This window comes from Dama dama, chromosome X (assembly GCF_033118175.1).
Source record: "Dama dama isolate Ldn47 chromosome X, ASM3311817v1, whole genome shotgun sequence".
Taxonomy (NCBI): domain Eukaryota; kingdom Metazoa; phylum Chordata; class Mammalia; order Artiodactyla; family Cervidae; genus Dama; species Dama dama.
The window spans coordinates 158,867,060-158,894,460 of NC_083714.1; the positions used below are offsets into that span (position 1 = coordinate 158,867,060).

A 27,401-nucleotide genomic window follows, 5' to 3' on the forward strand; every position below is an offset into this window, starting at 1 on the left:
CCAGAATAATACTGTAGAGCCTGCTATTAACTTCCTGTGTTATTTTTTTTACAAGCCGGAACCACCTACTTGAGGCTGTGTAGGAGAGCGCCTTGGAGGCTCTCTCTCCAACACAGGGTCCTTCCGTTCCCATTGCCAGAAGGGCACGAGCCAAAGAAGACCCTTTGCAAATCGGCCTTATGTTTTTCCTTCTGACTTGTTCTGTCTCTGGCCCTCCTTTGCCCTAACCACTCCCACCACAACAGAAACATCCACCCCTGTCTTCACCCACGACCTTATTCTCCTCATCTCCACCGCCACGCAGAGACTCTTAATCTCCAAGCTCTCTCACTCAGCTTCCGGCAAGGGTGCACGAGAAAAGCCCCAGGTCGGCGGACAGAGAAGAGTGGGTATCGTCGGCTGAGAAACACCCCAACCCCACGGGCCCCCTTCCTACGTACTCTGGACCACAGTGGTTTCTGTCTTACACAGCTCTTCCCAGGTAACCATCTGACCCACTGGCTTTTTCCATCTCTTTATCCGTGTCTCCACCAGCAGGTGGGACAGGACGATGGGCTGAGAGTCATCTGCTTCCCTCCCGGTGTCTTCACAAGGTCCCGAGCAGGACCACGCCCACCGGGGGTAATAACAAGACACCACCCGGCAGCCCCGACACGGTGCCCACAATTGACCAGGTCTTGTTTCTAATTGAAGAACGCTTCCTAATTCATGCAAGCCTCCCCACGACCACCTCCCCTCCCTGATGGCTCAGACCGTTAAAGAATCTGCCTGCAATGTGGGAGGGACCTGGGTTTGATCCCTGGGTTGGGAAGATCAGCTGGAGAAGGGAAGGGCAACTCACTCCGGTATTCTGGCCTGGAGAATCCCCACAGACAGACAAGTCAACGGGGTCGCAAAGAGTCGGACACGACTGCATGATTAAGCATGCACAGGACCGCCTGCAGTCTCTCCCATGCACCCTTCCTTTCTTTTATGAATTGGGTCCCGAGATCACCCTCGGGGTCTGACAGATGCCACGCACTAGCTCCAAGCTAGTGGCTGGACACCCATCTCTCAGCCCACCACAAAATTCCACCCAGAAGCTTCTACGGAGCGTCTACCCAGGGCACAGCGTGGACTGTGGCCAGAGCCCCCGACAGATAACATCTCAGCAACTGACGGAGCAGCGAGAGGAGAGAGGTCAAGCTTCTGGTGTATGTCTTTGTCCGTTCCAGATGCTGTAAGAAAATCCCACAGGCTATGTGGTGTCAGCCACAGACATTTATTTCTCACAGCTCTGAAGGCTAAGCTGCAAGATCAAGGCACTGGCACATTCATTGTCTGCTGAGAACCACTTTATGGACCACACAGATGACCACATTTTCCCCGTAACCTCACAAGGTGGAAGAAGCAAGAAAGCTCTTACATGGGCACTACTTGCATTCATGAAGTCCCCATCCGCGCGGGACCCGACCAACTCCTAAAGACTGAACTTCCAAATATTCCACTGGGGATTGTCGTTCAGCTGCTCAGCTGTGTCCGGCCCTGCAAACCCATGGACTGCAGCACGCCAGGCCTCCCTGTCCATCACCAACTCCTGGAGCTTGCTCAACCTCATGTCCATTGAGTCGGTGATGCCATCCAACCATCTCATCATCCTCTGTCGTCCCCTTCTCCTCCTGCCCTCAATGCTTCCCAGCAACAAGGTCTTGTCCACTGAGTCAGCTCTTCACATCAGGTGGCCAAAGCACTGGAGTTTCAGCTTCACCATCAGTCCTTCCAGTGAACACTCAGGGTTGATTTTCTTCAGGATGGACTGGTTGGATCTCCTTGCAGTCCAAGGGACTCTCAAGAGTCTTCTCCAACACCACAGTCCAAAACCATCAGTTCTTCAGCGCTCAGCCTTCTTTATGGTCCAACTCTCATATCCATACGTTGACCACTGGAAAAACTGTAGCTTTGACTCTACGGACCCGGGTTATGTTTAAGCATGTGTTTTGGGGGAAGGCTTGCAAAATTCCGTCTGCAGTCATCTTGGAAGACTGCCATCTCCGGGAAGGATGTTACCCTTGGGGTGGCCCAGCCTCCAACACCATGAGCACCCAGCCCTCCCAATCGGACTCCAGGGCTACTGAGCATATTCACTTGCGGTGAATTCACTTCAGCCTTCCCCCAGCTTTGAGCGCACCCCTTCTTCCACTCAAAGAGACGCGGAGGAACAAAAAACAGGGTATCAGTGGGTAGAGACGGAAACACTCAGAACTTGCTCAGTGGCAGGTGTGGAAGCTGGTGAAAAGGGGCAGAACAGAGAGCTTGGTGGCACCTGGATGACCATTCCACGTGACGGTTCAGTGCGAGCGCCCTTGGGGTCCACTGGAGCAGTCGCTGAAGCCCGCAGACTTGCCCACTACTTAGTAGGAGGCATCCCTGATGAATAACTCCCCGGGAAGGTTTCTCCACCATGACACGCTTGACATTTGGACCAAACTGTTCTTTGTTGTGAGGAGTGCTATGTCCTAGGCATTACAAGATGTTTAGCAGCATCTATGACCTCTACACACTAGAAGTTTGTTTTCTGTTTTGGGGTTGGTTGGTTTTCTTTTTGGCTGCCCTGCATGATCTTAGTTCCCGAACCAGGGACTGAACCCATGGCCGTGGCAGTGAAAGTGTGGAGTCCTAACCACTGCACCAGTGGGGACGCCTCATAACACACTAGATGTTAGTATTTAGTAGCAAGCCCTCCCCAGTCACGACAACCGAAAATATCTAACCAACCCCACCACAGCAGAGAACCACAGACCCACAGGAACCACACCCCCTAAGTGACACACTCCTCAGGTCTACACCATGCCCACTTCTGGTTCACTTATAAACACCATGGGTGGATTCCTGCCACTGAAAAGCAAGTTAGAGAATCCAGGTTAACACACAGTAATTTGGGGATAACCAGGTGAAGTCAAAGCATTTCTGAGGAGAAAAAAGGGTATAATCACGATAAGATGGGAAAGGTGCTTAGTCGCTCAGTCGTTGTCTGACTCTTCGTGACCCCATGGACTGTAGCCCGCCAGGCTCCTTTGTCCATGGGATTCTCCAGGAAAGAATACTGGAGTGGGTTGCCATGCCCTCCTTTGGGGGATCTTCCCAACCCAGGGATCAAACCCAGGTCTCCTGCATTACAAGCGGATTCTTTACTGTCTAATCCACCAAGGGAAAGTTGGATTTTATACTACATTTTTTTATAAAGCACAGTAAGACCATCAAGAGTTAAGTATACACCCATCTGTTCACTGCAGCACTAGGCACAATAGTCAAGACATGCAAACAACCTAGATGTCCATCAACAGATGAACAGATAAAGAAGACACGGTACATAGAGAAAATGGAATATTACTGAGCCATGAAAAAGAATGAATCAATGCCACTTGCAGCAACGTGGATGGAACTAGACATTATCATGTTAAGTGAAGTGAGTCAGACAGAGAAAGACAAAAACCAAATGATATGACTTATATATGGAATCTTTATAAAAAAAAAGAAAAGCACTAATGAACTTATTTACCAAACAGAAACAGGCACCTAGACTTAGCAAACAAACTTATGGTTACTAAAAGGGAAGGTAGGGAAGGAATATGGGATGAACAGATATACACTCCCATACAGAGAACAGATAACCAACAAGGACCAAAAGCACTGCACAGGGAACTATAGTCAACACCATGCAATAACCTATAAGGTAACAGAAGTTTAAAAAGCATATAAATATATACATTGATGGGGCTTCCCTGGTGGCTCAGCTGGTACAGAAGCTGCCTGCAAAAATGTAGCATAAAATCCAACTTTCCCTTGGTGGATTAGACAGTAAAGAATCCGCCTGTCATGCAGGAGACCTGGGTTCGATCCCTGGGTTGGGAAGATCCCCTGGAGAAGGGAAAGTTAGCCCACTCCAGTATTCTGGCCTGCAGAATCCCATAGTCCATGGGGTAGAAAAGAGTTGGACACAACTGAGCGACTTTCACTTTCACTGGCTCAACACCCGAAATGAACACATATTGTACATCAACTACACTTCAATAAAAAACAATACATTAAAAAAAAAAAAAAAAAAAGATCTTGAAGAGCACTGTTCTTCCTATTTGGGGTGAAAGGTGCTAGTTTCATGAGAGAAAAGCAAGGTGTGTATGGATGTGCCTCACCCACTAGGCAACCCAAACAGATTAAAAACGAAGCACATGTTTTGTTTCCTGCTAAACCACTAAGCCGGACCTCTTTCACAAATGGCCTCCCAAACCATTCGAGCTGTGCAGTGAACCGTCCTGCCCAATTAATGTCGGCCTGATTCATCAGCAGAACCTGCTAAAGAATCACTCACTGGCCCTTGGAAACACTGCTTATTCAGCGGAGAAAGGCAGATACATAATATTTGGGCAGCTGTGTAGACAGTGTTGCCCCTTCAGCTGAAACAAAGGCACCTGGGCTGGGAAGATCCCCTGGAGAAGGGAACGGCCACCCACTCCAGTATTCTGGCCTGGAGAATCCCGTGGGCTGTATAGTCCATGGGGTTGCAAAGAATTGACACGACTGAGCATGCCCAACTCTTAACAGTAAAGGCAGCATTGAAGGCATTTGTTTGAGGCACTAAATGCAGAGTGTTTATTGAGGACTTCATAGACTTGATACTGGGAATACTGACAACTATCCAAAGCCAGCGGGCATGACATGAAAATTGTCTAGACCATGGATGTGCAGCCCAGGGCCCACGCTGCCTGTGTTTATGAATCAAAGTTTTACTGGAGTAGTCATTGCCCATGAGCTGATATGCTATCTGTGGTCGCTTTCACACTGCAATGGCAGAGCTGAGTAGTCACAAGAGATACATCATGGGCCGCAACTGAAAGTACAAGTGTTCGTTGCCCGCCAGGCTCCATGTCCAAGGGGATTCTCCAGGAAAGAACACGGGAGTGGGTTGCCATGCCCTCCTCCAGATGGGTCACAAAGTCAAAACTATTTAGGATATGCTCCTTTATAGGAAAAGTGTGCCAACTTGACTATTATGTGTATATTGTAAATACACACTTTTACATGTGTCTGTGTGTTCAGTAGCTCAGTTGTGTCCACCTCTCTGGGACCCCATGGACTGTAGCCCGTTAGGCTCCTCTGTCCATGGGACTCTCCAGGCAAGGATATTGGAGTGGGTTGCCATTTCCTCCTCCAGGGTATCATCCTGACCCAAGGATCGAACCCGGGTCTCTGGCATCTCCTACACTGGCAGGGGGATTCTTTACCAACTGTGCCACCTGGGAAGCCCATATATACACGTATCTGTGTACATATGTATGTATATATATGTGGTAAAGAAAAGAAAGAAAGTGAAGTCACTCAGTCGTGTCCGACTCTTTGTGACCCCATGGACCACGGCCCACTAGGCTCCTCCCTCCACGAATTTTCTAGGCAAGAATACTGGAGTGGGTTGCCATTTATCTATGTGTACCCACAGACACATGTTCATGTATATATACGTGGACCCGCAGACACAGATCACACGAAAGCGGCTGTCACGGTCTCCCCTGTATCTGTTCTTCCACTGCTTACTGCTATGTACTAAATGCCTGTCTCCCAACGTTCATACACTGGAAGCCCACTCCCTCAGGTGGTGGTGTCCGGGAGGTGATCAGGATGCGAGGGTGGGGTCCTCACGAATGGGGTTAGTGTCCAAACATCGACATGGGCACTCAGGTCATGACTGTTACCCTGCAGGACGATGTATGACTTTTTCCCCTCAACACCTTCCTGGCCTTTCAGCAGCCCCTACCGACTCTGCCGGCACCTGCGAATTCCCATCCTCTGTAACGGTGAGAAATGAAGTGTTCGCCTGGTCGGTTCTGTTGACGCCGCTGGAAGATCCTGTGGGTCTGCCTTTCCCAGGCCTGCCGCTGCCGGACCAGCCATGGACGGTGAGAGGCCACCGCCCTCTGGGGCTGCACGGGGCGGGGTCGCCTTTCCCGCGGGCGGAGCTTAGGCGGGCGCCCCTGGCCTCGATCCCAGACCCTGAAACCCGATCCCGGACTCCGGGGCCTGAACCCGGGACCCCAGTCCCCGACCCCATAACCCGGGACCCCAGTCCCCGACCCCATAACCCGGGACCTCGACCCAGAACTTCTATACCAGAGCCCCTTCTCTGATCCCCGCCCACTTCCCCGGCTCTCCCCAGCGACCGGCTGCTCCTGCCACCACCCCCGACCCCGGCTTGCCAAGCTGCGGTAGTGTTGAGGGACATCAGGGATTTGGGCCCTGGGATTCCGCGTCAGAGGGCACCCGAAAAAGAGGCAGTTGTACCAGTGCCCCCAGAACACTACCAAGAGAAATAAGAGCTAAGGCAAAAAATCCTCATTAGGTACAGGCACAGAAGTTCTTGAGGTAGGAACCGTATGATCCCATTCCGCAGATGGGAAAACAGAGGCTGGAAGGGAGTCCGTGCAGGCGCAGGCCCCAGGTGGCATCGGTGATAAAATGAAGATAGGTACATTTGCTAGAATGTTTCAGTGCTGGTGTGACAGAGAGATGGAATGTCATTGTGGAGAAGGAAATTCTATACAAATTGCCTCAGAGAGAAGATGAAGGCACCCCACCCCAACGCCCAGCACACACACAATTGGGTTTTGCCCCTCACACTCAGCTTAAGCTCCCCAGGGAATTCTGTTTTCCCATATCCCTTTCCTCCAGGGCCAGGTTTTGCCCTGTGGAGTCTGTCCCTTCCACCAGAGTCTGGGCCACACCCAACACATCCTTGCTGTCCCCCGAAGTAAGCACACTGCCTCCCACCTGCTCTAGATGCACAGACAACCTGGCCTTGAGGAAAAAAAAAAAAGAAATGAAGTGTTCGGGTGCATGAGCCACTGGGTCTGCAGCCTTTTGTCACAGCAGCAGGAAAGGCCCTGAGACACGCCTTCTGCTTGGCGTCATTGACAAGGTGACGGTACTAGTAGCCGCCGTTCACCGAGCGCTTCCCTAAGTGTCAGCCGGCAGCATCAGAGCTTTCTAGGTGCTAGTCGACGGGACCCAAGACCGTCACAGTAACCTGGGCTGGTCGGACACAAGGAACTAAGGACTCACTCTCCTTCTCAAAAGCAGTGAAGAGGCTGCAGACCCGAGTGTGGCCTTGGAAGCCTCTCATTTCGTGCGTTAAGAAGCTGGGCCATCTCTCACTAGACCTCGCCAGGCCGCCTTTGCGAGAAGCATCTATACCACTCTGCCGCAGGACACCTCTGCTTAAGGGTCTGCTCCCTTGGTCTAGAACAGCGGTTCGTGCTTGTGAAGTGTGGGCACTTCTGTCGGTCAGAGGAGGACATGGGCAACACCTGGAAATATTTTTGCTTGTCACCAGAGGGTGTGTGTTGCGGTTTGGTCGCTAAGTCTTTGAACAACATTCCACGCGTTTGCTACCATTTATTTTTATTACGAAGGGGGCGACAGAGGATGAGGTAGCTGGATGGCATCATCGACTCAATGGACATGAGTCTGAGCAAGCTCCGGGAGATGGTGATGGACAGGGAAGCCTGGTGCGCTGCAGTCCGTGGGGTCGCAGAGAGTCAGACACGACTAAGTGGCTAAACAACAACTCATTATTTGTGGAGAGAACAAATTTCACCAGCCTAGGCCTGCCCTCGTTGGCTTCCTTCTCTGACCAACAAACAGGTGGTATTAGGTGATCGCCAAGGTCCCTTTCAATTCTAAAATTCTATAGAGAGGAAGGAACAACCTCATTGTCCCAAGTGAATCCACGAGATTTTGATTTATGGAGATGAGTGAGTGATGACACGCAGACATTAAGGCCACAGAGAGAAGAACCCATGACTTACTTGCAGTTCCCGTGGGAAGGGGCCACGCCACGCTGCCAGGGCTACAAGAACCCTTATCGCATCAGGGCCCACATCGCAGAGAAAAAGAGAGGAACCGAGACTACAGTTTTATGGGAACGAGGCTGAGAGAGCAGCTCAGTGGGAACGCTTCCGGCTGGACAGATGACACAGAGCCTGTGTGCTTGTGAGGTCTGTAACATGACTTTCACGGGAGCCACCTCTGAGAGAGAGAGAGAGAGAGAGAGAGAGAGCGAGAACCCACCAGCTCTGGCCATCAGTCCAACGCTACAATCAATGAATGCCAAGAAGCCCCTGGTTAGCACGCTCATCCATTCCAACTGGCTATGTGGATGGAAGACCAGTTCAAAAATCACTGCAGATGGTGACTGCAGCCATGAAATGAAAAGACGCTTGCTCCTTGCAGAAAAGCCATGACAAACCTAGACAGCATATGAAAAACCAGAGACAGTACTTTGCCAACAAAGGTCTGTCTAGTCAAGGCTATGGTTTTTCCAGTAGTCGTGTATGGATGTGAGAGTTGGACCATAAAGAAAGCTGAGCGCCGAAGAATTGATGCTTTTGAACTGTGGTGTTGAAGACCTTTGAGAGTCTCTTGGACTGCAAGGAGATCCAACCAGTCCATCCCTAAGGGAGATCAGTCCTGGGTGTTCATTGGAAGGACTGACGTTGAAGCTGAAACTCCAATCCTTTGGCCACCTGATGCAAAGAGCTGACTCACTGGAAAAGACCCTGATGCTGGAAACATTGAGTGCAGGAGAAGGGGACGACAGAGGATGAGATGGTTGGATGGCATCACCGACTCAATGGACATGAGTAAACTCCGGGAGATGGTGATGGACAGGGAAGCCTGGCGCGCTGCAGTCCATGGGGTTGCAGAGAGTCGGACACAACTGAGCGACTGAAGAAGAAATAAACGGGGATGGTACCTGACAATGGGACCATTTTTGGGAACACAAGTGTGGACTGCGAAGGTCTATGCAGTGCGCTTCCTTGTTTCTGGAACATCCCTGGACACACAGCAGGCAGGATGCTGGAGTGGGTTACCATTTCTTCCTCCAGGGGATCTTCGCAACCCAGGGATCGAATCCAAGATTCCTACACTAGCAGGTGGACTCTTTACCACTGAGCCCAGTTAAGTCCTGAACCACTGAAGTTGCTCACTCGTGTCCGACTCTTTGGGACCCCATGTACTATAGCCTACCAGGCTCCTTCATCCATGGAATTTTCCAGGCAAGACTACTGGAGTGGGTTGCCATTTCCTTCTCCAGGGGATCTTCCCAACCCAGGGATCGAACCCAGGTCTCCCACATTACAGGTAGACGCTTTACTGTCTGAGCCACCAAGGAAGCCCAGTTAAGTGGCAGCTGGGTCCAATAAATCAAAGAGAGGAACACACGCGCGCGCGCACACACACACACACACACACACACACACACACACACACTCACTCACTCTGAGAAGCTGTAAACAGGCAAGGCGGGAGAATAAGATACCATCCCCTCATCTTTGGGGGCTAATTTATCATCAGTTCACTTCTTCTTTTTGGGCGTGATGGATTCGTCTCGCCAGAGGATTACCTTTTCTGCCCAGGGAAGTCACACAAAACCGCTAACCCCAGTTTCATTCATGGTCAAAAGCACAAACGTTCGCTGAGAGTTGTTTTTGACTCTGCAATCTGCAATCACTGCACACAGGCACGTCAACTTTACGTTTCAATATCTGTATCTAAACCACCCCCCCACCCCGCCGCCCGCCCCAGCCCCCGCTCTCTGTCCTAATTTTCTACTATCTTGCTGGAGAAAAACTTGAGCACAGGCAGGCTGCTCTCAAGAGCTGCAGACCTATTCCCGCTGACCTGTTGCAACGTGGAATTTGGTGTAAAATGGAACTGCTTGGAAGGCGCCCAAAAGAAATAGCAGGAGGACCTTGTTAAAAATAGGGTTTCGCTTCTAACATCTGGCCTGGACCCCAGGGGTGGCGGCTGAGTGCGGACCTGCCAAGACGTTTAATGTCCCCCAAACCTGGGAGGGCTCCAGGAGGAGAAGGCACTAGTCAGGTTATAAATGCAGGGGGCTATTTCCTCCCGGGGCTGACAAACCGTGAGGGGAGGCAGCTCGCCCACGAGGGGCGTCGGGGCACGCTCCCCCAGACCCCAGCCCTGGCTTCCAGCCGCCATGCAGAGAAGCAAGGTTTGGAGCCAGCCCCTTTTGGCCCCATCACCCCCAACAGCCCTTGAACCCTCATAAAGTTTGGACTCGCTACTTTGTTAATTGGGGAATTCGACCACGACCGCCAACACGGAGATTTACGATGGATGACACCATTAAAAATTACAATAATAAAAAACACACACACAGGACTCAGGGGGAGGAGAAGCAGAGAAAGCAGTTTGGAAGAGAGGGGAAACAGTCACATCACTAGACGCTTGATGCAACTGCTGTTCTTACCCGGGGGGTAATTTCCTCCAGTCCCTCTTACCTCTGTAAATTGATTTTTTTTACACGTTTAATTCTTGTGGTCCTAGAATTTGACACCCCAGTTCTTTCTTACCTAACACAGTATTAGCACTTCTCCCAGTGACTCATTAGTCTTGGCCACCATTCTGCCTGGGGCTTCCTTCCCTGGTGGCTGAAGATGGTAAAGAGTCTGCCTCCAAGGCAGGAGACGCGGGTTCGATCCCTGGGTCGGGAAGATCCTAGAGGTGGACACGGCAACCCTCTCCAGTCATCCTGCCTGTAGAATCCCACGGAGAGAGGAAGCCTGGTGGGCTTACAGTCTGTGGGGTCGCAAAGAGTCAGTCGGACAAGACTGAAGCGACTTAGCATGCACTCCATCCTGGTGGAGTCTCAGTTTTCACTGAGAGCCACCTCTGATGCACACAGTTTTCAGATTTAATTTTCAAAAATAGCCAATGGGCTTCCCACTGGGCACCCTGGCCTTCACCTGCTGCCCATGACCCAGCGTCCCTGTACTTCCTTCCCGTTCCTCCCATCCTGTATCCTTTGTCCCTCTCGCCAAGATGCTTCTTCACCCCTCAACAGTGTAAACCGGCTTTTGCCAAGCCTCGGGACATTAACGCGGGCTCTTGATTTTGCTTGAAATGCTCTGCTTCCTTTTTTCCCTGAAGAGTGCTGGTTCAAATGCCTCCTTCTGTCTGGCACCCCTCGCGTGCTCCTCTGTGAACACCGCCAACCTCACGTTTAGCTGCCCCTGTGTCAAGACGCCTGGTTAATTCCCTAGGTGGAGAGAAAAAGACTTCCTCCTCTCATGTGTCTCCTTCCAACCCTAGCACTAGGACAGTATCACCACTCAACAGGTGAGACAGAGAGAGACATTTGGTAGAGCTGGAAATCCTGACGACTGCTTAATCCAGGCACGTCAGATTCCTGGAGAGATGCCTGTACCTCTGATGGTACCTGAAACAATTTTACAAAGCATGGGGGCAGATATTTTAAAACCTCACAATTATTTTTTTTTAAATTGTGCATTATGCAAACACAATAGTAGATGTATTTGAAAATTTAGTGAAAAGTTAACTGCTTCAATTTAAGGAAAAATGTTAGTAAATATTAACAAAGTACTTTTAGATGTATGTAAATATGGCAAAATGATGTCTCAGGTACAAGAGAACCAAGGATGGGAAATACGTGCAGAGACAAGGAAGGGCTACAGACATGTTCAGAGGACAAGGAAGTAGTAAATACTCAGGTTACAAACACCGCATCCATGTTCCCTGGACAGGAAGACACATACATACTCCATTAGCAGTCTCAAGACAGGAGTCTGCAAGTTGTATCCTCTGGGCCAAATCTGGCCCCTGGCTTGCTGTTATAAATAAAGCTTTATTGAAACACAACTACTCTCAATGGTCTATGTAATTTCGACGGCTGCTTTTGGACTACAAAGACAGAAATGACTGGTTGCGATAGAGACCAAAACAATACCTTTTAAAAAGAAAGATTCTGCCAACTAATCCAGGGGAGAGACCCAAATTATGGGACTACAGGTCCTTAGGAGAGCAATTTTAGATCCCTTGGCTTGTTTGATGAGGCCAGTATAACCCTAAGAAGCAAAACCTATTGAGACTATTAGAACTGAATTCAGTGGCATATAAAGAGGACAAAACGTCCAGGCCATGTGGGGTTTGTTTCAGCAGTGCAGATTTAATGCTGAAAAAGAAATCAACCATCTCACCACGTTAAGAGCAAAGAAAAATCATTTAAGTGGAAGATTCTGGAGCCAGAGGCTCTTGGCTCTATGAATTCACAGCTCTAGACTCTATGACTCCCTGGCAGTGTGACCTGGACAAGCCGCTATCTTCTCAATGCTTTGGGTCGCTCGCCTGTCAACGATGGAGGCAGCTTGTCTCTCTGCTTCTTGAAAACAAAATGAAAGTCTCAGTCGCTCAGTCATGTCCAACTCTTTGCAACCCCATGGACTGTAGCCTGCCAGGCTCCTCTGTCCGTGAGATTCTCCAGGCAAGAATACTGGAGTGAGTTGTGATTCCCTCCTCCAGGGGATCTTCCCGACCCAGGGATCGAACCTGGGTCTCCTGCATTGCAGACAGACTCCTTTTTTTTTATCGTCTGAGCCACCAGGGAAGCCCCATCTCCATCTTAGGGGGAAACAGTCTGACTGATCAAGAACTGAGCATCACGCCTGACACACAGCTCATGCTCAATAAATGGGAGCTACGATCATTCAGGCAAAACAATGGAACAGACGGAAACCCTGACAAGATTCAGGGAGTGCCTGGCTGACGGAGAGGCGAGGATGAGAGCAAGAGGGCATGGAGGCAGTCGGAAAGATACCATGAAAGAGAAACATACGACAGTGATTCTGACATTTTTCACGTGAAACCTGGAGGAGGTTACGGGGTCAGAGGAAGTTCTTCTTTGCAGGGGAGGCATAGTGGTCAGGAAACGGCAATGCTCTCTGTGTGGGATAATGCTGAAGAACGCTTGGGAAATACATAATGAACACAGCAGTACAGAAAGCAACAGAGAGGCTGGCGGCAGGCCCCCCCCAGACTGGGGGATCTGAGGAGAGGCTGGTTGAGAGAACCACCCCCCTCCACCCCAAACTGGGGGATGAGACGTGAGTTAGGGGCAGAAACCTAGACTTGTAGAAAAGAACAGCCCACTGTCCGTAGACCTGGATACAGGAGGGAAAGAAAAAATGATGTCACTCTGGGGAGAGTGGCATTTTAGACGTGGACGGAGGAGACCTCACTAGGGCTACAGACAGAAACCCAGGAGAAAAGGGACAGTGCTGTGTCTGACAGTCCAGATGACCAGCTTGCTGAGTCTGGAAGGAAGAAAGGGAACTGCGACTGGCAGAATGAAGTACATCAAAGCTGGACACTTTGAAGGTCACATTAGAATTTCAGAGCAGCCAGATCTTAAATGTGATGGTGTATGAACTTTGGAAAAGAGGCACCGTGGTAAGCGTGGTAATTCATCTCAGCTAAAAAAGGAAACGGGAACCATCTGAGGCTTTTTCATACCGTCCCTACCCTTTAAAGGAAGAAGCAATGGCCTAAGAAGCCTTAAGGACTTCTTCAACGGCACCCAACCTTTCTCCCATGGCAATACCCACGGAAACGATTTGGCTGTATTGAGCAAGACACACCTTGAAACAGGTGTAACTTACATGCAGGCTTCCCAGGTGGCTCAGTGGTAAAAAATCCACCTGCCAAGGCAGAAGACCCAGGAGACGCGGGTTCCATCCCCGGGTAGGGAAGATTCCCTGCAGAAGGAAGTGGCAACCCACTCCAGTATTCTCTCCCGAAAAATCCCATGGACAGAGGAGCCTGAGGAGGGCTACAGTCCACGGGGTCGCGAAAGAATCAGATGTGGCTGGGAGACTAAATGACAACAACTTATACTCGGCCCATTTTCAAATGCTTTTCTAGCGAACTGCTTTCTCCCCATTCTCTGACAAGTAAAGAAGCACAGGAATGGCAAACCCTGAATCTGAGCTTTTAATGCACAAACGGCGGAGCGCAGCAAACTCAGAAAAGACGGCACAACCCCAAGCGCAGTGGAAACTGGGACGCCTGTGAACTTCGGGGACGTCCCAAGAGCAACTTCTCCATGGTTCCGTTCTGCTACGCTTCAGTGGGTTATCATCACACCCAGAGGGTAGTTTAGGGAGACACTCTTTTTTTTGAATGAAGAGGAGCTGGTTGGCAATGGGCACCACTGGAAGAAGGCTTTGGGATGAGATGACCCCCACACAGTGCAGGGTCTTTCCAAAGCCCTAAGGGGAGATTGGCCCGCAGACAGCTCTGTTCTGCAAAGGAAGCGTGGGCAAAGCTTTGCTGCGGGAGGCGTGTGCAACCCTGCCTCCACAAAGCTCTCCAGGGGGGTGGCTTTATGCTTTTCTCTGTGAGAGGCGTGGGTATCACGTTCTCCAGGTACTTACCCACCCCTACACTCTTTACAGTGAGTTTTCAAACGTGAGGTAAAAACACCCAAGTGCATACGCGATCGATACACAACCACAACCGCAGGAGTCCACCTGGGGGGGACCGGGGCTGGGTGGACAGCCTGGGTCTGCTCAGGTGCTACCGCGCCCTCGACAGGAGCGGCAGGTCCACATGAAAGCCTGGATGGCAAAAGCTCGGGTGGCTAGCAACTCAGCCCCTTTGCCATCAGACATGTTGCTGGGAGAACCAGGTGTCATCACATTGCTCAGCCAGGAGGGGACACCTACAAGTCTGTGCCCAGCTCTCCTGGACTGGATGGACCCCATGCACCTTTGCCCTTAGCTGACTGTAACCTGTCTCTTTTTTATTTGGGAGGGGGGTGGTTTTCCCAGGTGCTGCTAGGGGTAAAGAACCATCCTGCCAATGCAGGAGACTTAAGAGATGCGGGTTTGATCCCTGGGTTGGGTAGATCCCCTGGAGTGCAGGGCAGCCCACTCCTGGAGAATTCTTGCCTGAAGAATCTCCCCTGTCCATAGGGTCGCCAGAGTCGCCAAGAGTCACTTTAAGTGACTTGGCATGCACGTACGGATTACATCCCAATGGAGAAAAACTGAAGCTATCAATTCAAAACAAAGGGCTCTATTGGATTCTGTGTAAACAAGACGGCTGAACAAACAAAATACACACCCAACTGTATACAATTAAGAGGAATGTAACAAAAATGGAGACATAGCATCCAACTTTGATTAACTTGTTGATCTTTTCGATTGACTTTTCTTGACATGTAACAAAGTGGAAGTTTGGGGTATATGCTGTGATGATCTGATACATGGATATACATTGTGGAAGAATCACACAACAAGGTCAGCTCACATATGCAGCATCTCACATGATTAACCTTTATTTACTTCACTGAGAACACTTCCACCATCTCAGTAACCTTAGCAACCTTCAAGTACCCGATATACCACTATGAAGCACAGTCACCATGCAATAGGTTATAGTCCGTATCTTTTTGCTGTAATCCACTGCGAGTGTAATGGTTACTAAATTCTGTGAAAGTCGCTCAGTCCTATCTGAGGCAACCCCATGGACTATACCATGGAATTCTCCAGGAATCCTGGAGTGGGTAGCCCATCCCTTCTCCAGGGGATCTTACCAATTACCAACCCAGGGATCGAACCCAGGTCTTCCACACTGCAGGCGGATTCTGTTTACCAGCTGAGCCACAACGTAAGCCCAAGAATACTGGAGTGGGTAACCTATCCCTTCTCCAATGGATCTTCCCAGCCCAGGAATCGAACCGGGGTCTCCTGCATTACAGGCGGATTCTTTAGCAACTGAGCTACCAGGGAAGCCCAAATTCTGTGAATCCTTCTAGCAAATCATAGAGCTTGAGGGTTGTCTAGGAGACAGGGACACATCACCAAAGAACTGGAAACCATGAGATATTTCTGTTCCACCTGACTTAATTCCTGGCTCCCTCCCTCCCTTTCCTTCCTCGCGGCTTGCAGGATTGTAGATTCCCAACTGGGGATCGAACCAACTGGGTCCCAGCAGTGAAAGCGCCAAGTCCTAGCCACTGGACCAGCAGGGATTTCCCTCAGCTGCTTTTAAATTACTTTTAAAATTACTCATGCAGACAACCCATTCTGGTATTCCTTCCTTATAATCTGATGAAACGAATATTTCCCTGTACGCTTTCTAAAGCAAAGGCTACCCCTGCCTCACAGAAGTGCTTGTCTTGATCGTCTCATAAAGATTCTCTTTTTAAACAGGGACAACATTAGCAATGTAAAAATGCCACCGCAGTCAGAGAAATATTTTTAGCAACTCAGCTGAACAATGAGCCCTGAACCTGGGTTTAAATTAAGATAGCTGAAGCATTAAAATGCCTTCCTGAATCCGGGGCGGGGAACGCGTCTAGCATAAGAAGGCAGTCCAAGCTCCCAGGAAACACAGTGGAGCCTACGGGGTGAACTGTCAGCTGCTGGAATTAGAGGGCAATGCTGCTGAATCATTTCTGGAGACGCAATTATTCACAAATGTTAAGGGTAACACCCTTTTCCTGGTTATCTAATCTCCTCACCGGAGTCCAAAAAATAAAAAACAAACCGAAAACCCGAAGAAAAACAAAACCCAGATTGAAGACAGCTACTCCCACTTATTTTATTATCTGCTACAGAACAGGGGCAGAGGTCCCCCCCCCCGCCTTCCTCGAGGGGAAAACTACTCTGGAAAAACTTAATAAAAACAGGGACCACTAGGACCACTGTTAAGAGTTCACTTGTGTGCTGCAGAAAAAAATCAAAATGCAACCCAAGAAGATGAAAAAGAGAGAAGAAACGACAATCTCGTGACAACTCCACTTTGCAATAAAAACTAACTGAAGAAACACATCCCACAACTGAAGGATGTGTTATCAGTGGTTCTCAGTTAGCAGTGGTTCTGCCCTCCGGGGGACATGTGGCAAAACTCAGAGACATCTTTGGTTGTCAGCATGGAGGGCGAGGGGGGCAGGGTGTTCCTGTCACCCAGTGGGTGGAGACCAGGGATGCGGTCTTAAGAACCTACAATACAGGATAGTCGCCCAGCCCATAGGTCAACAGTGCTGAGTTTCAGGAAGCCTGGCCTCTAGGAAAGGTTGAGCATCTTTAGATAATGTATGCTGTTCTGACCATTCAGAGTCCCTCCAAGAGATTCAGTTCAGTCGCTCAGTCGTGTCCGACTCTCTGCGACCCCACGGACTGCAGCACGCCAGGCCTCCCTGTCCATCAGCAGCTCCCGGAGTTTACTCAAACTCATGTCCATTGCGTCAGTGATGCCATCCAACCATCTCATCCTCTGTCGTCCCCTTCTCCTCCCGCCTTCCATCTTTCCCAGCATCAGGGTCTTTTCAAATGAGTCAGCTCTTCGCATCAGGTGGCCAAAGGACTGGAGCTTCAGCTTCAGCATCAAGTCCTTCCAATGAACATTCAGGACTGATTTCCTTTAGGATGGACGGGTTGGATCTCCTGGCAGTTCCAAGGGACTCTCAAGAGTCTTCTCCAACACCACAGCGCAAAACCATCACTCCAAGAGATTAAGACCCTCAACTCTGCCCACCTAGGAGAAATCTGCAAAGTAAAGGCCACAAAGGGGATATTGAAAACCTGGCAAGCCACAGGACAAGAAGTGCAGAAGCACACCGAAGAACACTATTGAAGTATTTACTGATTTTCGGCTGTGACGGGTCTTCGGGGCTGTGGCCAGCAGCGGCTACTCTCGAGTCGCAGGGCCCGAGCTCCTCATTGCAGTGGCTTCTTTTGTTGCAAGATTATGAGTTCTAGGGGCACGTGGGCTCAGTCGTTTAGGCTCACGGGCTTAGTGGCTCCCAAGCACATGGAATCTTTCCGGACCAGGGATCGAACCTGGGTCCCCTGCACTGGCGGGCGGATTCCTATCCATGACGCCACCAGGGCAAGCCCCTGAATAGTCCTTTTATCCTTCTGCTAATGATACAGCCAGTATAGCACCTATGGTGTCAATGAAATGCAGAACGGCTGCTCATGACAATGTCCCAGGAGGAGCCGGCCAGGTGAGCCTGGCCTATGATGCACACTTGAAGTCTGCTGAATTACCAAGGAAGCTCTGGGATACACGATAACCGCTGTTCACCTTCAGATGGCTCTATGATTTTTCTGTTTCCAAAAGCCCCAGAATGGCTGTGTGGCTATCCGCTTCTAAGCTAACACGGTACCACTCGAATCCATTACACAAAAGACGCTCCATCAGAACCGCGCCATGGCTAACAACCTGCAAAATCTAATTAAAAAATGTCTCAGCTGCATTTGTATTACTGACCGCCTTCTCCGTCTCAGTAATAGGCAAAGCTCTGCAGACCATGGAAGCGCAAAGTTATGATTGCTGGTCTTTTTTTATTTTAGCAATTTCAAGATTACCATGAACTCAAAAGAAGCTGCGAAAACAGTGGAGTCATCCCACCCAGTCACCTTCAACAGTGACATCTTCTCTTGTCATAGGACAGTATCAAAACCAGGGAGTGACATTCAGCTGAGTGCAAACCTTCAGCTTTCCTCATTTCTGATCGGTGTGTGAGCATCACCTAGGTACATAGCGTCTATGTGAAAGCCACTCAGTCGTGTCTGATTGTTTGTGACCCTGTGGATGGTAGCCTACCAGGCTTCTCTGTTCATGGCATTCTCCAGGCAAGAATACTGGAGTGGGCTGCCTTTCCTTCTCCAGGGGATCTTCCTGACCCAGAGAGCGAACCCAGGTCTCCTGCATTGGCAGGCAGATTTTTTTTTTTTTAAACTACTGACCCACCTGGGAAGCACTTATTCAGTGAATTACATCATGTGAGATCTTCCCAGGCCAGGGATCAAACCTGTGTCACCTGTACGGGCAGGGAGATTTTTAATCCCTGGACCACCAATATGCACAATTTTTACACTGCTCAGGAATATTTCTGCAGAGTCATACCTCTGTGTGTTCAGAACAGAACCATTCTTCGGCTCTGTGCTTGGACTCGGCTGTGGAGAGAAAATGCCACCTAAATCTTACTCTAATTCTGACGTGAGTTGGGGCGGGGGGAGGGGGGGGGTGGTGCGGCAAGACAGGGGATATGCGTGTGCTACGTGGTCAGGAAATCTGTTACCGTTCTCCTAACAGAAGCTCCACGAAATGAATGAAAAAATGCCATCTACCTTCCATTGAAAACCTCACGAGTCTAGTTACGTAACATTTATTCACAAGGATAATATATAACACAGAGCCATGAGCGTATTATGCAAACCAAAGGAAACATGCCTGATTCTACCTGGCCAGTCACGTGAGTGCAGAGATGGGCTCCAAACCAGTCCATCCTAAAGGAAATCAACCCTGAATACTCACAGGAAGGACTGATACTCAAGTTGAAGCGCCAATGCTTTGATCACTTGACGCGAAAAGCAGACTCATTGGAAAAGACGTTGATGCTGGGAAAGATTGAAGGCAGGAGGAGAAGGGGACCAAAGAGGATGAGATAGCTGGATGGCATCACCGACTCAACGGACATGAGTTTGACCAAACTCTGGGAGTCGGCGATGGACAGGGAGGCCTGGCGTGCTGCAGTCCGTGGGGTCGCAAAGAGTCAGATACAACTGAGCAACTGAACAACAACAGAAAATAGCACCTGTGCAGTGTGTAGATGCTTATGTTTGAAAACCACTGGCTCTCCTCGCAAGAAGAGGGCAGGTATGGCTGTGCTAACGCAGGCAACAGATATGCATAACAGATTAGCCTCTTGACCATGAATCATGACAAAGCAGGAAGTCTATTTCGCTGTGTAAGGATTTTTCAAACTTGTTCACAGGTGTTTAATTTTTTAGTCTTTATTCAATCTGTCACCACGTTGCTTCTATTCTATGTTCTGCTTTTTGGCCTTGAGGCACACGGCATCTTAGCTTCCCAACCAGGGATCGAACCCACAACCCCTGCATTGGAAGGTGAAGTCTTAACCACTGGACCACCAGAGAAGTCCCTCGAAGGTCTTTTTGTTGTTGTTGTTTAGGATCTAAGTCGTACCCAAGACTCTTTGAGACGCCCATGGACTGCAGCACGCCAGGCTCGAATGTTTTAAAGTCCCCACCATAAGCAGAGAAATTCACCATTGTGTTGATTTCTGATATATGCGAAATGAATTTCTGCCACCTGCCATCACGAAAGGCTGCTTTCATTGTCTAAAGTGTTTCAAATGACAGCCACTGGGGACACCCAGCCTGGTTAACACCTGACAACACATTAGGGAAACTCAATTTCTCACTTGTGATTTTTGTGTGCGGTCCAAGCTACCACCACAGTTGTCAAGCAGTTTTGATTAAGGGCTCTGTCTGTTTCACGGTGTGCAGACATCACAACACTAGAGGTAGGGGAAATACTGCCCCCAAGCCATGAATACCTTGGGTGAATTTGCACGAATACCCATGCAAATCAATGCACGGGGAGTTTTAGCTTCTGCCTTCCCAGGTGGGGCAATTGTAAAGAACCTGACTGTCCATGTAGGAGGCTCAGAGGACGTGAGTTCGATCCCTGGGTGGGGAAGATCCCCTGGAGAAGGGCATGGCAATGCACTCCAGTATTCTTGCCTGGGAAGTCCCACGGACAGAGGAGCCTGGCGGGCTACAGTCCATGGGGTCGCAAAGAGTAGGACATGACTTAGGGATTAAGCATATCAAGTTCAGTTGAGTCGCTCAGTCGTGTCTGACTCTTTGTGACCCGAGGACTGCAGCACACCAGGCCTCCCTGTCCATCACCAACTCCCCGAGGTTGCTCAAACTCATGGCCATCAAGTCGGTGATGCCATCCAACCATCTCATCCTCTGTTGTCCCCTTCTCCTCCCGCCTTCAATCTTTCCCAGCATCAGGGTCTTTTCCAATGATTCAGTTTTTCACATTGGGTGAAAAACTTCCTTCCCCTTCATCCCCCTTCCTTCCTTCATTCCCTCTTCTTCCTTCCCCTTCCTCCCCCTTCCTTCCATTTCCTTCCCCTTCCTTCCTTCCTTTCAGCTAGAAAGGAGACATTATGAGGCCAAGAACGTGCTCTTTGCACTTGATGGCTGGGTCAATAAATTCCCTGGTGGCTCAGTCAGTAAAGAATCCGCCTGAAATGCAGGAGGCCTGGGTTCGATCCCTGGGTCTGGAAGATCCCCTGGAGAAGGGACCGGCTCCCACTCCAGTATTCTTGCCCAGGAAATCTGATGCACAGAGGAGCCTGGTGGGCTACAGCCCATGGGGCTGCAAAACGTCGGACACGACTGAGCAACTAAACCACCACCTAACCAAGGCGTGAGGATTGGAGATAAATGTTAAACAAGCCCACAATGAACGCTTACAACACTAGGCGTTTCTTCTTTGGAGTATGTCCTCGTGGGGGTACCAGAGGCAGTTCCTGGACATACAAAGTCATCAGGGGCACACACAGACGTCTCTTAACTCCTCACTCGGTCTATGGGATTCTACTCGAGGCTCTGACAAATTACGACAGCAGCTTAGCAGATATTGCACACAATCAGCACTGATGGAATTCTATACATTGCGTCTCCCAAGGCTCCCTTCTGAGTTGCCTGGTAACAGAAAGTTTCTCAACAAATGAGAGACAAATGTAAACAAATCCTAAAAAAGGAAGTCTCGCTTTTCTGGGGGGAAGGATAGACATTTCTGTGTTTATTCAAAGAGGCCAGCAACGCTCTTGCCCCCAGGGGGGCCCTAGGGACTGCCCACCGGGAAAAACCTTTCTCTGGGTTACACAAAAGTTTTCTTTCACAAGTCTCTATTTACCCTCATGTTCACAAACAGAGGGACAGCAATTTCACCTTAAGACTGTTTACACATTTGGACCGCGCTTTTTCAGGCTATTTTTGTGCAGGTGTTTCCAGAGGGAAGGAATTCTGAATTCAGTGCTGGAAGTCTTCAGGGAGGCAGAGTTTGGTACGTGGAATTTTCATCTGCAAACATCTCTGGGAATCTGAGATCAGTGCTGGGAGGACACTTGGATGCCAGGTGGGAGACTTCCTGGCTAATTTCCGAGTTTAAGTTATCAGAGCCGTGGGCATGACCTCCCTGATTGACGAGGGATGAGGTGGTACCTGTTTTGTTCTGCTCACCATTGTTTTTATACAAAACATCTAGCAAGAGCTAATCCAAATGGTCAAATGTATATGTAGAAAGAAGGTGTCCTTTTCCTGAATAATGCTAGCGAGGGTTGACAGCAGAAACAGGGACCTTAGGCTTGTGTAGGGAGAGGTTTATTTATAACATGTGGCATGCCCCACCTATTTCGTCTTTTTTGTTCAAGGATCAGAATCAAACCATTTGGGTCACCTGCAAGACTGGCCCATCTCACCCTTCTGGGCTGATTCTGAAAGAGTCTGGACCGAGGGACTCACACTTGGATCACCCTCAATGATAGCACGTGGCTCTGTGGAAGTGGGATGTGAGAACTGGCTTCTTTCTTGAATAATCAATTTGCAGATTACATAAAACGTGACACAAAGTGAATAAGGCTTCAATATGCGCAGAACCGACTGTTATAGCTCAAACTGTGTCCCCCTGCAACTGCATAGCCCATGGTAACGGCTCAGAATGTGACGGCATCTGGAAGAGGGTCCCTGCAGATGTCCTTCGTTAAGACGAGGTGGTGCTAGAATACCGTGAGCCCCTAATCCAATATGACCGCGTCTGCACGAAAAGGAGAAATCAGTCCAACCGAAGCTGGCAGACAGGCTGGGGCAGACCCCCGTGCGGCAGACAATCGTGGGAAGAAAGTAAGCCAGCTGGCACCCTGCTTCGGACGGCTGTCCTCCACGGCGCTGGGACGGTGCATTTCTGTTCAAGTCACCCCACCGAGTTACCCCACACCAATTCTGCACACGGATCCCTAACCAGCCAAAAATGCTCTCTCTGTGGTCAGGACCAAGGACGCCAAACACCCCACCCCCATATATACACACACAGTATTTATATAGCAGCCCACACATGCCCTCCCTATGGTGGGGGCTGGGAAAACACAATCACCCTACTCCCCATGTATATACACCATATGTATACACCATCCCACAAATGCCCTCTCTATGGTGGGGGCTGGGAAAACACAATCACCCCACCCTCCATATATATACATCATATGGATACACCAGCCCACAAATGCCCTCCCTATGGTGGGGGCTGAGAACAGCCAATCACCCCAGCCCCATATATATATACACCATATGTATACACCAGCCCATAAATACCCTCTCTATGGTGGGGGCTGGGAAAACACAATCACCCCACCCTCCATATATATATACACCATATGGATACACCAGCCCATAAATACCCTCCCTATGGTGGGGACTGAGAACACCCAATCACCCCAGCCCCATATATATACACACCATATGGATACACCAGCCCACAAATGCCCTCCCTATGGTGAGGGTTGAGAACACCCAATCACCCCAGCCCCATATATATACATACACCATATGGATACACCAGCCCACAAATGCCCTCCCTATGGTGAGGGTTGAGAACACCCAATCACCCCAGCCCCATATATATATACACCATATGGATACACCATCCCACAAATGCCCTCTCTATGGTGGGGGCTGGGAAAACACAATCACCCCACCCTCCATATATATACACCATATGGATACACCAGCCCACAAATGCCCTCCCTATGGTGGGGGCTGAGAACAGCCAATCACCCAACCGCTATGTACACCATGTGTATACACCAGCCCACAATGCCCTCCCTATGTTGGGGCTGAAAACACCCAATCACCCCACTCCCCATGTATATACACCATACATATACACCAGCCCATAAATACCCTCTCTATGGTGGGGGCCAAGAATACCAATCACTCTACCTTCTCTCTACATATACATATGTACATATATATATATGTATATATATATACACCATATATATATATACACCAGACCACAAAAGCCCTTCCTATGGTGGGGGCTGAGAACATAAAATCACCCCACCTTCATATATATATATCATATGTATTAACCAGCCCATAAATACCCTTCCTATGCTGGGCACCAAGAATAGCAAACACCCCACCTATCTCTCTTTCTCTGTGTGTGTGTGTGTATCTATCTATAGATAGATAGATACACACCACATTTATATGTTTGCTTGGGTGCTTAGTCACTCAGTCCTGTCCAATGCTTTGCAACCCCGTGGTCTGCAGCCTGCCAGGCTCTTCTGTCCATGGGATCCTCCAGGCAAGAATCCTGGGGTGGGTTGCCATGCCCTCCTCCAGGAGGTCTTCCTGACCCAGGAATTGAACTCGGGTCCCCTGCATTGCAGGCGGATTCTTTACCAGCTGAGCTACCAGGGCAGTCCCCATATGTATGCACCAGCCCACAGATGCCTTTCCTGTGGTGGGGGCTGAGAACATGAAATCACCCCACCTCTACACCTATACACCATATGTATGTGAAGTACAAGTCGCCCACTCGTGCCCAACTCTTTGCAACCCCATGGACTATACGGGCCATGGAATTCTCCAGGCCAGAACACTGGAGTGGGTAGCCTTTACCTTCTCCAGGGGATCTTCCCCACCCAGGTCTCCTGCATTGCAGGCGGATTCTTTACCAGCTGAGCCACCAGGAAAGCCCATATGTATACACCAGCCCATAAATACCATCCCTATGATGGGTGCCAAGAACACCAATCACCCCACTCCCATACACACACACACACACCGTATTTATATATCAGCCCACAAATGCCTACCGTATGGTGGGGGCTGAGAACACCCAATCACTCCACCTCCCCATGAATATACACCATATGCATAGAGCAGCCCATAAATACGCTCCCCTGTGGTCGGGGCCAAGAACACCCACTGCCCCAGCCCCATATAGATGCACCATACGTATACACCAGACCACAAATGCCCTCCCGAGGGTGGGGACCCAGAACACCAAATCCTCCCCGCCCCTCACCACATCTATCACAACTGCTCTTGATCTTAATGGGCTTCCCTTGTGGCTCAGCTGGTAAAGAATCTGTCTGCAGTGCGGGAGACCTGGGTTGTATCCCTGGGTGGGGAAGATTCCCCCGGAGAAGGGAAAGGCCACCCACTCCAGTATTTTTGCCTGGAGAATCCCATGGACAGAAGAGTCTGGTTGGCCATAGGTCTTTGGGTTATGAAGACTCAGGACTGAGTGACTAACACTCGACTTTATTAGAGGTACTTCCTTGGTGGCTTAGACAGTAAAGAATCTACCTGCCATTTAAGAGACCTGGGTTTGATCCCTGGGTTGGGAAGATGTCCCTGGAGAAGGGAAAGGCTACCCACTCCAGTATTCTGGCCTGGAGAATCCCACGGACTGGATAATCCACGGGGTCGCAGAGTCGGACACGACTGAGCGACTTTCACTTTCCCTTCACTTGATCTTCATTCATTCATTCATTCAGGTGAACAGAAATGTCAGCAGAAACGAGAGCACGTTCCCTCATCCCGCCCCAGGAGCAGCACGGGCCCAGGCCCTTCGGTACTCTCAATAAGAGCATCCCGAGCTCTCTCTTCTCTATAGCCCGCGTTTGCCTTCCGTGGTTGCTGGCCCCTGCCCGTGGCGCGTTGGAAAAAGGTGTTCCCCCCCCACCCCCCACCCCGCTCCGGGCAGGAAGCCGGCTTCTTACCTGACTCCTGGAGATATCGGTACACCAGGAAGTTCACCTCGTCACTGGTAATGCTCATCTTAGCCTCACCTGGCGGCGATGAGGTCTTTACGAAGCAGCAGCCACCACCCTCTGTCGGAAAAGGAGAGAGGAGAAAGCGGAGAGATGTTTCAGACACTGCCTACATGTTCCTCCTCGACTGTGTTTCTTTAGGAAAACAATTGACATATGTAATACTCAGGAGGTAACTAATGCCTGATTCCTGTCGTATGTTCTGGTGACATAAAGGCTTTATAACTAATTCTCTAAACATATACACATACAGGTGAAAAATTTCCCCTGTATTTCCTGGTGACATAAAGCTTTTATAATTACGTAAACATATCAACATACAGGTGAAAAGTTTCCCCCCAAATATGAGTTGATGCGTTTTATAACCCTGGCAGGGACTCGTCTATAAACTACATTAAGAGAGACAAAACCAGGGGCACCAGAAAATGAGCACAAACACTGCAACTTGATTCACTCAAGATCCCGCGTGTGATAGGATCACACAGCAGTTCATACCAAGCCTCAACGGAACCCCAGGACAGACGGTGGCTGGTTGCACCTGCTGGCCCTTCCCTGGACAGATGAGGGAGATTACCGGGGGTACCCCCGCGGTCCTGCCAACACCGCCAGCTGGGGGGACCACGTGGCCCCGGTCACACCTGTGGGTCTGCAGCAGAGATGACTCACAGCAACCTCCCACACATCGAAGTTCCCTGCCGAACCTCATGGTCACCAAACCGACAGGGTGCACGTGGCCCCAAGACACACATCACCGAGGTGCTGTGTCATCGACACGACGATGTGACTTCTATTAAGAGGCGGGGAGTCAGCAAGCCGCCCCATGGACACAGAGCGAACCGACAGCGTTAAATTCTGCGGCAGACTGGCCGAGATCACGGCATCTTCAAGGATGGACCGAGCGCTCCCCAGGACCCAGGGGCAGGAAGCTTGCCCTCTGCGCCTGCCCCGTGGACTGTAAGGTGGCAGGTGTCAGCCTGTGTAGTCGGCCAAGCAGGTTTCTTTTGGAGCTCAGAATGCTTGTGCGTGCTAAGTCGCTTCAGTTGTGTCTGACTCTCTGTGACCCCCATGGACTACGTGTAGCCCCACCAGGCTCCTCCGTCCCTGGGATTCTCCAGGCAAGGATACTGGAGTGGGTTGCCACGCCCTCCTCCAGGGAAACGCTTGTGCTGGCTGCAATAAAGTTAGGGGAATACCAGGGCAGTGGTTTGGATCTCCAAGGACTGATCGATCGGCTGGAGGTAAGGGGAATCATGTCCTGAGGGAGCCGAGGAAAACAGAGAACATGGGACTCGGGGTGTGGTGGTGGTGGTGGTTGGGGGGGGGGCTTGAGGCTGAGCCCGGAGGCCTAATGCTAACTGCACCTTCATCCCTATGGAGCTGTGGACCAGAGGACTCAGTTTTCCACCTCTGCCAAACTGCGGATGCTAAGACCTGCTGCTCCCCGCCGGGAAGGTGGTGAGGATGACGTGCTTCTACACACACTTCCAGACCAGGGCCCCGAGCCCCGGAGAGGTGCAGGAGGGCTCTAAAGGGCTCTTAATCCTACTCCACCCCCCCACTGCAAGCATCCTCAAAGCAGAGAGACCACCTCCCCCCTCCCCGAGGAACACGCCTCCAAAAACAACAAAAATGGGTTCTTCATTAGTGATATGGTGTTTGTTTTCTTGCCTGACCCAGTTTTGAGTGCTCCGTCATGCCCGACTCTTTGTGACCCCCATGGACTGTGGCCCTCCAGGCTCCTCTGTCCATGGGATTTCCCAGGCAAGAATACTGGAGTGGGTTGCCATTCCCTTCTCCAGAGTTTTCATCAGAGGCACCTCCCATTAAGTAGATCTATGGTCTTTGCAGTTGTGACTATGCAGAAAGGAAA

The 27,401-nt window shown here is 50.1% G+C and overlaps 1 protein-coding gene across 5 annotated transcripts in view; it reads right to left on the minus strand.

Moving 5' to 3' along the window:
• The window catches only part of TBL1X (transducin beta like 1 X-linked), a 238,206-nt gene that overhangs the window by 30,193 nt on the left and 180,612 nt on the right, over positions 1-27,401 (minus strand). For all 5 annotated transcript variants that reach the window (XM_061137238.1, XM_061137240.1, XM_061137236.1 and 2 more), the window contains one exon: positions 25,481-25,591. In XM_061137238.1, the coding sequence (XP_060993221.1) occupies positions 25,481-25,538 (58 nt within the window). In that variant the 5' untranslated portion in view covers positions 25,539-25,591. The remainder of the gene's footprint in view (positions 1-25,480; positions 25,592-27,401) is intronic.